The sequence below is a fragment of the Chionomys nivalis genome, chromosome 5 (assembly GCF_950005125.1).
Source record: "Chionomys nivalis chromosome 5, mChiNiv1.1, whole genome shotgun sequence".
Classification (NCBI taxonomy): Eukaryota; Metazoa; Chordata; class Mammalia; order Rodentia; family Cricetidae; genus Chionomys; species Chionomys nivalis.
The window spans coordinates 99978634-99990130 of record NC_080090.1 but is presented as its reverse complement, the minus strand read 5'-3'; the positions used below and the strand labels follow the sequence as shown (position 1 = coordinate 99990130).

The following is an 11497-nucleotide window of genomic DNA, read 5'->3' as shown; positions in this document are numbered from 1 at the left end:
ACCAGATTCCCCCGAGGCCATTTTTACTCTACCCACAGGCCCTACAGTAAACAGAGTGAGGGAAGCCAACCGTCATCCTTCATCCTACAGAAGGGCTAGATTGGGCCTAGAGACCCACCCTTACCCTCACTGTCCCTAGCAGAAGCTGGCAAGGCAAGAAATAGAGGTGGGGGATGGGCATGCGACAAAAGGACAGGCAGGAATCATCCTGCAGGGAGGTGAGCCACCCGCTGTCTGGCAGGAGCTATGTGAGCTGACCCAGGGCTGCCTGATTCCACATCCCCTGCATGGACCTAAGGCCACCCTGCATCCCTGCCCCCAGGGAACAGAGGAGGGGGAAGGCTTCTGCCACCCCTCTCTGGCCCCTCTGTTTTTTGGCCTCACTACCCTGTGGGAACTTTGCCCAAGGAGTCTGGAGAAGCTTTCTTTGAAATCCCAGTTGGGGGGTGGGGATGTCACGCAGTCCCTAGTGTGCTTGCCTGGCATGCAGACAGCTCTGTGTTCCATCTATAGCATAGCATAAAGCAGGTATACCAGGTGTCATTACGGGCCTGGAATCCCAGAATTTGGGAGGTAGTTCAGGGTCATCCTTGCCCACTTCAAAAAAAAAGGGGGGGGGAGGGGGAAGGAAAGGGAAGGGAGGGGAAGGGAAGGAGAGGAGAGGAGAGGAGAGGAGAGGAGAGGAGAGGAGAGGAGAGGAGAGGAGAGGAGAGGAGAGGAAAGGAAAGGAAAGGAAAGGAAAGGAAAGGAAAGGAAAGGAAAGGAAAGGAAAGGAAAGGAAAGGAAAGGAAAGGAAAGGAAATTCCCAGCTGGAAATGCCCTCGGTGAGTTCACTCTCTGAGCCTCCACAGTCCTCACCCGGCCCGCCATGGCCAAAGATAGACCTTGTTCCTGCTCACCGTTGGGTCCTTCTCAGGTTGGTCTGCAGGTGGGCAGGCTGGGGCTACACAGACTCTCAGATGCCCCAGTGGAGCGGGTGGAATAAGGGCAGCTGGGGGCTTCTGAGGAGCCCCTCCAGGACGAGCACAGCAGCCTCTAGAATGCCAGGCTCCTAAAACACAAAGACCCCTGAGAAGAGGGGCAGCATGAGAAAGGGCCCCTGGCTCCTCAATAGTCAACCTCCTAAACCTCAGTTTCCCCATCTGTTAAATGGGCTCCACCCTCCCGCTCACCAGGTTTGTAAAGACAAACCTGCAGGGAGAACAGCCACCTTGGAGGAGAAATCAGATTGGGAGGGAATTCTGCAATCCAGGCTCCCTGCTGACAGTCATCAACTACAGGACAGTTGCGAAGAGGTGTTTGCTGCGGAGGTACTGCCTCAAGAGAAGGCAGGGCACCCTTCCTGACACCCATCATCAAACTTGGAGACACAGGCTGGGGATGGTGGTAGAGGGCTCACCTAACATATAAGGGGTTCTACTTCAGCACCAAATAAACTTCATGTCATGGTAAACTCCAGTAATTCCAGCACGCAGGAGATGGAGGCACATCAGGATACGGAGTTCAAGGTCATCCTCCACTACCCAGTGAGTCTGAGGCCAGGCTAAGCTACGTGAAACCCCGGGGGGCAGAGATGGCCAGAGGGTGAAGGTTGCTGCCAACCTGACTTGATCCCCAGGAATCACATGGTGAAAAGAGAGAACCAACAGAAAGCTGTCCTCAGAATTTGACATGATGCTTGAGCTAAACAACCATGGTGCCAGCCTGCACAGAATCCTGCCCTGGCAGCCCCCTGACGTAGGTGCTCTTGGCACCCGTGTCATTGATGAGGACTCTAAAGGTAGATCATTCCGGAGTCAACTGGCCAACCTACTGGATGCCGAGTCAGAGCTCTCAGTGGCTACCGCTGGAGTGGTCCTGGTTACCCCCACCACCACTACAGGGCCAGAAGCTAGGCCAGCGATGTCCTGCCCTGCTCAGCTTCACCCTGTCCGTAACTTGCCTACCCTCATCCCGCCCTGGTCTGGCAGCCTCTTGTCACCCAGCTAGCCTGCAAAGGAGCAGGGCTGTGCCCACTGCTGTACACAGAAATGGCTCAGTCTTCAGTTTAAACTACAGCCTAGGCTAGGGTCCAGGCTGTATGGACTACGTCAAATGAACACAAAGACCCTGCACCCCAGCCTCTCCCTGGTGGGCCCCAGAACAACTGCCCACTCCCTCGGCCCTCTTGGGTAGCCCTGTGTCTGTAAGAGACTTTGGAAATGCAAGTTCTTGCTCTTCTATTTGAGCTAAGCAACCTTGAATGAGGGGCATCCTTGCTCTGGCCTCAGTGTTGCCCTCTATATAATGGGGTGAAGGACAACATCCTGTCTTCCACACCCAGACTGTGAGAACTAAACTGAGATAATACATGAATGTCACGTAAAGCTGGGACACAGTAAATGCTTGCTAAGTGGATAAACAACCAGGTCAAAGCTCCACCTCTGAAGTAGTCTGTCTTTGGGTTACAGAGAGGTCAAGATGATGCCTTGGCACTAACCGGCCATTGAGAAGCTAAGATGCCACATTAAAGACGTCTATCTAGGTCACAGAGTGGTGTGTGTCCATTCAGCCCAGCCTGCCTAGCTGCGGCAGGGTGGCTGAGTAGAGGTCCCAACTGCCATCAGTGGCCCAAACTTTTTTTAAAAATGATTGTCAAGTCACCAAATGCAAGGCCAGAAGCAGAAGCATCACCCATATGAGAAAGACAATGGAAATGGCTCAGTCAGCAGTGAGTGCTGGGCTTAGCGTGAGTGACATCCTGGGTTTGATCCCCACATCTCATGGTGCCTGTCGTAATTCCAGCAGTTAGATGGTAGTTACCGGGAGTAAGTTCAAGGTCATCCTCAGCTATGCGGCAAGTTTGAGAGCAGCCTGGGCTAAATGAAACCCTATCTCAGAAAAACTGTCTTCGGCATCCTTGATTGGTGGTCTGTGACCTCCCACCCCCTCCCTTCTTCTCACTCTCGTTCTCCTTCCCCCTATCCCGTTTCAGCCCTTGAGCATGGCCAGGTTGGCAGAACTTTCCAAGACCCATGCATGTCAATGGACACCTCCAGCAGTGATCCTGCCAGAGACCTGTATGGAGCCTGGGATGCACGGCCTGGACTAGCCTGAGCTCCAGGGGCCTTGCCGCATACCAAAGCTGCCCAAGTCCGTCTTCCAGGACTTCACCTGGAGTTGTGGCGGGAAGCTTTGTGATGGTGTCACACTGTCACAGGGGCAAAGCCCTGATTCATGCTGCCTATGAGCTGGGCTGCAGGGCCCCTCGCTGTCCCATTCTGAACCAGCCCAGAGGGCCTTGAAGAAAACACAAACCAAGGACAACCTGGGGGCCTCTAGCATTGATATTCCCCTGCCTGCCTGGGCTGTGTGGGAGAGGGGAGGTAGGGTTGGGCCTCTCTTCTCCTCTCCCACAGTCCTCCAAGTCACGGCCTTGAGCTCCCTGGGGTCACTGAAGATCCAGGGCATATTTGAAGGTCAGTTGAGCATGAATTCCACTGGTGGATAGTGGGCATTTCAGAGGATAGAAGGGGACACTTGGGAGGGTAGGGATAGTCGCCTCCGGACTCTGTCCATCCCGCTGGTCCCAGATAGAGCTGGATGAACGTAAGAGGTAAGGGCCTAGAAGCCATGAGACTGCAAGGAAGGGGAGGCTCTCACAGGCCAGGGGTTCCGGCCAGACGCGCTGGTTCAAGGGCAAAGCCTCTGGGCCTGGCAGTGTGATGCTCCAAGGTCATCTGCAGGAAACCTGGGTCCCTTGGGCCAGGACCTTCTGGGAAAAAATCAGGGTGCAGAAGAAAGATGAAGATTGAGAAATCAAAATCATGGGGCAAAAGCTGATAGCTGTTGGTCAAGGGCTCACTGGGCATGCACAAAGCCCCAGTTCAATCCCCAGAACCCCATAAAAAACTATGCACGATGGCATATGCCTGTAATCCCAGCACTGGGGATGTGGAAGCAGAAGAATCAGGGGCTCCAGGCCATCCTGGGCTACATAGTAAGCTTGAAGCAAACCTGACATACAGGAGAGAGAAAAATGAATGCCAAGCCACCCAGACCCACAGGGACACACGGCAGGGTGGGGGACAGCGCTGCTCAGAGGCTGTTGGCCCTCTAGCCCCAGGTCCATCACACGACCTTCTCCCTTTGGTCATTTTTATTCCTTCACATGCAAAAACCATCCCAGAGCAGAGCTAGGAAGTTAACTCAGTAATGTGCTTGTCACATAAGCAAGAAGACCTGAGTAGGTCCCTGGAATCTATGTAAAACCAGGCATGTACCTGTAACCCAGTGCAGGGGAACTGCAGACAGGAGGCTTCTCCAGGACTTGTTGGCCAGCTAGTCTAGCCAAATCCATCCATCAATCAATCAAGGCCCTTAGGGCCTGCAGGGCTCTGATATAGGCAATTTATAAGCCTTCAATCCTCTGGATCTGGCTCTCAGCTCACCTCCTACTCTTTGGGAAGCAAAGGTGTGTGATACAGGGTCTCTGAGATGACAGTACCAAACAGGTCCCTAAGTCACACCTGGGGGGGGCTGAGCTGTTTGTTGTAATTACTAAGGCTACCACTGAAGGCAAAAGTTCTGACTGCCATGGCAAAGGGTGATCAGCATACTGACAGTCTGCCTACCCATCAGAAGCAGGGGGTGAGCACAGAGGCCAGGGATGCTGGAGAAGGGACTCACCTTCCAGGGTGCACACTCCCTCTGTGGCCTGGAACCTGAGCGGACAGGTTCCAGTTTTTCACTTATTCTCCCACCCCGTTTGTGTGTGCTATGTGTGCTGTGTGCAGCGTGTGTGTGGAGACCAGGGGACGATTCACAGAGCCAGGGCCCTCTTTCCACGATGTGGGCCCTGGGCTCGAAGTCAGGTCATCGGGGCTGGCATCAGGTAACACAGCACTTTCTGAAAGCAGAGAGATCCAGCTTTGGCGGAGTGTAACTAGTTAGGGACTGGACCGGTAAACAAACGGGTGGTTCGTTAATTTGCTCCTTGCCTCTTAGCTGGTGCTCTGCCATCTCTCTAGCCTCTGCATGACTTGTGTCAGCAAGGGCTCTGAGAGTGTAGGGAGCATGCCATGGGGACTGCCGGCATCAGAACTGGACGCCTAGACCAATCCCTTCCTCCCAGCTACCCACTGCCCCAGACACCAGACAAGGCAGAAAGCCCATGGCACTCCATCTTTTATTTTCTTAAACTGTACATGAACATAAAATACTTAGACAGCCAGTCTGTGAAGGGAAGTTGTTTGGTTTTAAGTTATTATGAAACAGAACCTAAGGAGGGCTTTATTAAATAAACTAAAGATGAGGACTTACAGATACACACCTGCATTCTACCATCCTTTCCTTTTACGCTACCTTCTGGGTGTGTAAGAACAGAAGAGACACATCAACTGAATAATAAAAAAAAAAAAAAAAAAAAGAATCATTTATACCCTGAAACGCTGGCAGGCCACTCAAGGGGTCGTTTAGAACATCTACCTCATAAAAGATGGCCTTACCGTCTAATAAAAATTAAAACTGATCCGCTGGCCTCTTTGGTTCCAAAATTATGTATAATACATTTAACTGTATTCATTTTTCTGCTGCTATAAAAATAACTTTTTTTCAAATGGCAGTTTCTGACTAACCATGCAACTAAATCAGTGCAAACATTGAAAGCAATCATTCGCTTAGAAAAGAAGCAAAGGATTTCAAGTATAAAAATATAAAAGAGACGGACGAGTTCAGTTTCGCCTGGTGTGGGTCAACCCTTTAAATTGCATAGTTCACGTGGCACTTGGACATCCACGAGGACCGCCACGGCAGCTCTGGCTCCAGGGCCACTCCTGGACACACGGAGACCTGCAAGTGCTATTGCCATGTGCGTTCATGCAGGACCGCAAGTGCTTTGTGGGGCAGGCAGGTGGGCGAGTAAAGTGGGCAGGAGCCACGTCCACGACAACCCCTGGAGCCAGGGCCCAGCCGCAGGGACAACTTCTGCAAAGCAACTAAAAGCTCTCCCGTCTCGCCAACTCCCCGTGCCACCTCCGTTCGACCGCTGCCCCCTCTGGGCTCTTCCCTTGCCTAGTGGTCATCCCTGTCCCTCCCACCACAGCGCTAGGAGGATAACCCCAGCAAAGGGCACTGATTGCAACATTTTTTTTCCCTTCTCATTTAGAATCCACTTCAAAGGTCATAGCTGATAGGTTCTTTTCAATTCTGCAACCGGCACAAATGACCTGTCAGCTGTTGGAGGCGAGTTTAAAGCATGAAATTAAGACCCTTCTCCTCTCCCCACCCCAACCCCTGAAGACAAACACACACACATACACACAAGTCACACCAGGGATCCAAGCGACAGACAGTAAAAGGGTCACTGTCCCTGCTCCATGGTCTCTGTGACAGGCGAGTCCCTCCTGGGCTATTTGCCCTCTCCAAGAACAGGGTGGCACAGCTCTGCTGGCCTCAAAGCATGAAGGATGCCAGGCAGAGAGTGAGCAGGCAGGACTGCGCCAGGCGCTGCGGCGAAGAGCCTGGGACAAGCCAGGGGCACACGGCCCTCCACCCGCCTGTGCTCCCAGCCTGCTTTTCCTCCTGGTGGCTCTCTGGCTCACTCTCTCTGTGTCCTCTGTCTTTGTGCTTTTATGTGTGCTCAGAAGGCGCGATTGAGAGTGCCCGGCCAGCTGGTGGGAATGGTAGCCGTTCACCCCATTCTCTCTGACTGACAGGCATTGGTAGCTAAGCTGCCATTTGTCACCGCATCCGTTTGCTGGTATCCTGGAGGCTGCTGTGTGGGTGGCAGGATGAGTCTAGCTATGCGTGTCTATGTGTGCGGTTAGGAGTCTCTCGTGGCACAGGAGGGTTCTCCCTCTGGTTCTGACTGGTTTTCTATGAAGCGGGAGAACATTATTATTTCAGGCCTCACCCCGGCACTCTCTGCAGCCCAATGGAACAACCACACTCAGCTCTCCTGCCCCCTCAAAGCCCCCACGGGCCTGCGCTCCGCACCCATCGCCGCGGTCAGGCGCAGCCACACTCCTCCACGATCATGTTGGGCACGTCCCGCTTGACGATGTTGTACTCGTCATCGAAGTAGAGCATAGACATGGAGCTCAGCTTGGTGGGGATGCAGCAAGAGTTCACGGGCCCTGGGTTCAGGCCACGCATGCGGTACTGGTTCACCACAGCAGTGTGGAAGGAGGAGGCTGAGCCAGGGACCCCAGCCAGGTAGGCCGGGCAGCTGCCCTCACAGTAGTTCCCGTAGTAACCAGTGGGTGCAATGATCCAGTCGTTCCAGCCGATGAGCCGAAAGTCGATGTAGAACTGTTGCCTGCAGCAGAGGCTGGTCCTCCCATCGCATTCTAGGCCCCGCTTGCGGATGCGATGTCTGCTGTCACCTAGGCGGGCCTGCACCACTACGAAGGGCCTGTGTGACTCCTCACCGGGGTCCACAAACACAGGCACCACGGCCAGCTCCTGGCAGCTGTCACACAGCACATCCAGGTTAAGGCGTCTCTCACCCCGTTCAAATAAGGCCTGGATGGCCTCCGTGATGGGGAAGGTGTGCCAGCCGCTACGCTTTAGGTCCACCTTCTTCTCCACAACATTCCACCTGTCACCGTGACCCTGTTCCTGGAAGTACACCTTGACCCGTACCTTCCTCCGGCTTCCCTTCTCCAGGACATAGGGGAGGAGTTTCAGGTACAGCCACAGGCTGGCCTGCACCACAAATAGGTTCTGGTTGCCTTCGTTAGAGACGAAGAAGTACAGGCGGACCCGGGAGGAGGCGAGGCCATCTGTGGAGACGGGAAGAACGGGCCAAGTTAATTCCATGAGAACACAAGGCAATGGGGAAATGGACTCCGCTGTGTGATGTTGGAAGGAACACTCACCACAGCTGGAAAGTGTTACTGACCAGAAATACCATTCCTGGGGCCCGGGCCTCTGCCATAACCTGCTAGAGGCAGAAGAATCACTTCCCATTCAGAAAACAGGACCAGGGTGGAGCCAGAGGGTCCAGACCTATTAAAAACCCTGCCTCACCTCTCCCAAGCCAGGCTTCCCTGGAGATGGGACTGTCAGGCCTCAAAGCTCGACAGAACTTGTCAGGAGCCCAAGATCTTAGCAAGTTGTTATGGGTCTCTGAAAACAAAACCAAGATTGAAGAGAGGATTTGGGGGTAGGTTGTTTTAATGAGGCTCCCCCCGCACCCCGGTCTTCTTTCTGGTTAACTAAGGGCACTGCAAAATCAAGCTGAGCCACCTTCAGCCTCTCGCCAGTGTTTACCTAAGCGTGATCTGGTCCAGCCCCCAGTGGGACCTCCACTGGAAACACACAAGCTGCTCGGGTTTCTGACACAGACGTGTATGTCCGCTAAGCTGCAAAGTGTAGTCCTTGTTTCCAAGGAGTTGCAAGGGACAGGACGATCAGCCTTGAAAACTCAAGGTTCGATCCTTTGAGACCCTGGCTGGAAGAGCGTGGCAGAGCAAGATCTCGGCGGGGGGTGGGGGCTGCTCGTTGTCTCAATAATGCAGTTCAACCAGAAGAATAGCTATGCCAGGCAAGAGAGGATGTCCCCTCGCAGTCCGTTCCGTCAGTCAGCCCTTCCCTCTAACAGTCTCTGCAGACATGGCTGTTCCTATCAAACCTCCCACTAAGCCCCCCGCCCCCCAGCCCCTTCCTCAGTTCTCACTGGCTCCTCTAATAACACTGACGTCTGACTTTGAAATAGGGGAAAGTGCAGCCTTAAAAGCTGGTCTTGGCCGTGCTGCCTGTGACCTGAATCTGTTATTTATAAGTCAAAGAGCTGGCTCCGTGAATCGGACCAGAAATATAACAGCCCCTGCTGTCATTTTGTGCCACCGGGACCAAAAGGCCTCTCGACCTTCCCGAATCACATTTCTACTCTGGGCCCCAAAGCACCTTTTAATCCAAGCCCTCTAATTGCATGTCGAGCTTCCCCTGACTCTGGCGGACAGCTAAAACGGCAATGTATTTCTTTCTAAGCACAAACCAGCCTTGATTGTCTCCGCCTTTCTCCACACTCGGCCATGCAAAACTTTTCATCCCTTTTTATCCCCCGGCAGCGGCACAGGCAGGGTCTCCCTGATGCCTGGGAGAGTAGGGGGGCATTTGCAGCCAGAGGCATAGCTGATCCCCCCCTCCTCTTCCCAGGCTCCCTGTTTGTCCCCCACCCTGACTACATCGGGCTTCCCCCTCTGAGACCTTCTCTGGAGTCCCCTCAGCACAAATGGGGCTGAGCTTTCGGCACAAAAGCCAGCCAGCCTGGCTCATTCAAGTCCTGAAAAGGACAGCGATGTCTAAAGCACTTACACCGTTTCTGTCCAGGCAATTTTCCTTCTTTTTAAATTTCCTGAAGATATTTTTTCCTTTCCCTCTCTCTTTCTCTGATTTTTATATTTAGAGAGTGGACAGAGATTTGCAACGCGGGGCCAAGGAGGACATTGCAGAAAGGAATCCCACTCTTTGTTAACTACAAACTCTGCTGCTCTCTCCGGGACTAGAGAGGGCTGCCGCGGCTGCCAGGCAAGCTTTAAGGCATGGGGCTGTTCCTGAGCCGTGTCTTTGCGTAAATGATGGACCTGTTGAGAAGCTGCCTTCTGCGGACTCTGGTGCCCACACAATCGGAAGGGAGGTTGCCTAGCTCTCCCCACCGATGCTTCAGCAATCCTGGCAAGCCCATGCCGCCAGGCGATGGAAGCGGCCCCAGGGGCCTCTCATGCAGGCTCTCTGGCTCTCTCTCTGGCTCTCTCTCTCTCTCTCTCTCTGGCTCTCTCTCTCTCTCTCTCTCTCTCTCTCTCTCTCTCTCTCTCTCTCTCTCTCTCTCTCCTCTCCTCTCCTCTCCTCTCCTCTCCTCTCCGGCCCACGTATATCAACAAGCACACACATCTCCATCTACACTGCTAAGCCTACACTCAGATCGTGGGAAACAAAAACATTAAGCAATCACCAAGCAAGTGCCCGCAGAGCCAGGGCTGCGCGCATCTGCCGGGAGGGGGACGCGCGCCCAGAGGCGCTGGCGCCCAATTCCTGTAAGCAGGGATGAAGGGCAGGGTGTTTTCCAGTTGTTTCAGGTAAAGAGAAGCAGCAAAGGGGTCAGGGATCTGGGTGCGGATGGTAGGAGGGGTCCGCCACCCTGAGACAAGCCCAAGGCCACCGCAGAACGGCCCAGCCCGGAGCCTAAAGGGGCGTGCAGGCAGCAGAGGTGGCGAAGGCAGCAGGAGCGTCCTAAAAGAGGGAAAAGAAGGGAGGGTTCGCGGCCGCCGCTGGCTTCCCCAAGGCCAAACCCACCTGTCTCCGCAAAGCTGATGATCTCGGAGACGCGCTCTTGGCCGTCGGCGCCCGGGCTGGCGTGGCCGTCGAGGTGCGGGATCTCCACGCGGCCGTCCTCGCGCACCTTGCCCGCGTGCAGCTTGCGCAAGGCCGTGACCATGGCGGCCTTGGGCACAGCGTGCGTGATGTTGGGCCGGCCCCGCAACTGCAGGCGGCTCAAGATGTGTCTCTTCACCGCCTCCAGGAAGTCACCGTCCACCCGGCCCAGCTCCTCCGGTCGCCGGAAGCCGCCGCCGCCGCCGCCGCACGACGTACAGGTGTCCTGCGAGGCACCCGGAGCTCCGGGTGGCGGGGGCGGGGGCGGTGCGGCGGGCGACGGCGGGGGTGTGGGGGAGCCCCAGGCCTCGGGTCCCAACCAGCTGGCCGCCAAGAGCAGAAGGCAGGCGGCCCCCAACGCCCGACCGGGCAGCCCGTCCATGGTGCGCCGCTGGCGACGAGGGCGCCCGCCGCGAGGCGAGGCGAAGCGAGCTCAGGGCCGGGCTCCGGGCTCCGGGCGCACCGCCCCGCCCCGCCCCCGCCCGGGCCTCCGCCCGCCCGCCTGCCGGGAGCGCCGCCGCCGGCTCGCAGGGGGAGGGGGCCGGCCGGGCCGCGGGGGTTCCCGCGCGGCCGAGAAGGGGCGCCGCGGGGACCAGAGGGGCGCGCGGGCTTTGGTGGGAGGGGGACCACCGGGTCACTGGCGCGCGGGCGTCTCGGGGCGCCTAGGCATCTGCAGCCTGCCCATCCTCTCCGCGTCGAGGGCCACCGCAGCCCCCCAATCGGGTGAAGCGAAAGCGGTGAGCGGCAGCAGTGGCGTTGGCGCGGTGGCTTGGCTCGCCTGGGCTGGAAAGGTGGAGAGAAGAACCAGTGGGCGCAACTCGCTCTGGAGACCGAAGCGAAGGTGCCAGAGCCCCCGGGCGCGGCGCTGCGGAGAGCGCTGCGGCTGGGGCCCCGCGGCCGCACCTGAGCGCCTCGCCCTGTCGCTACTCGGAGCGAGGACAGGGCCGCCCTAGGCGGCGGCGATGATGGGCAGGTTGTCCCCCCTGCTCTGGGCCGGCGGGAGGAGCGAGCGCGGTGCGGGGGAGCGCCGCCGCGCGGGCCCCTCTTACAGGAGGCACCGAGCCCTCCTGGGCCGCGGGCCCTGCAGTCCTCCCGGCGCGTCACCCGGCAAAGTTGTCTCTAGGCTCCCCCGGGCGCTGCA

General features: G+C 56.3%; 1 protein-coding gene across 1 annotated transcript; it reads right to left on the bottom strand.

The window, feature by feature from the left end:
- Window positions 1-5156: 5156 nt before the first annotated feature.
- Inhbb (inhibin subunit beta B) lies at window positions 5157-10754 on the bottom strand. The gene is made up of 2 exons (XM_057770856.1): window positions 10279-10754; window positions 5157-7763 (listed from the first exon to the last, which is right to left on the bottom strand). The coding sequence occupies exons 1-2, from the start codon at window positions 10736-10738 to the stop codon at window positions 6988-6990; spliced, it is 1236 nt and encodes a 411-aa protein (XP_057626839.1). The 5' UTR covers window positions 10739-10754; the 3' UTR covers window positions 5157-6987.
- Between the last annotated feature and the right edge of the window lie 743 nt (window positions 10755-11497).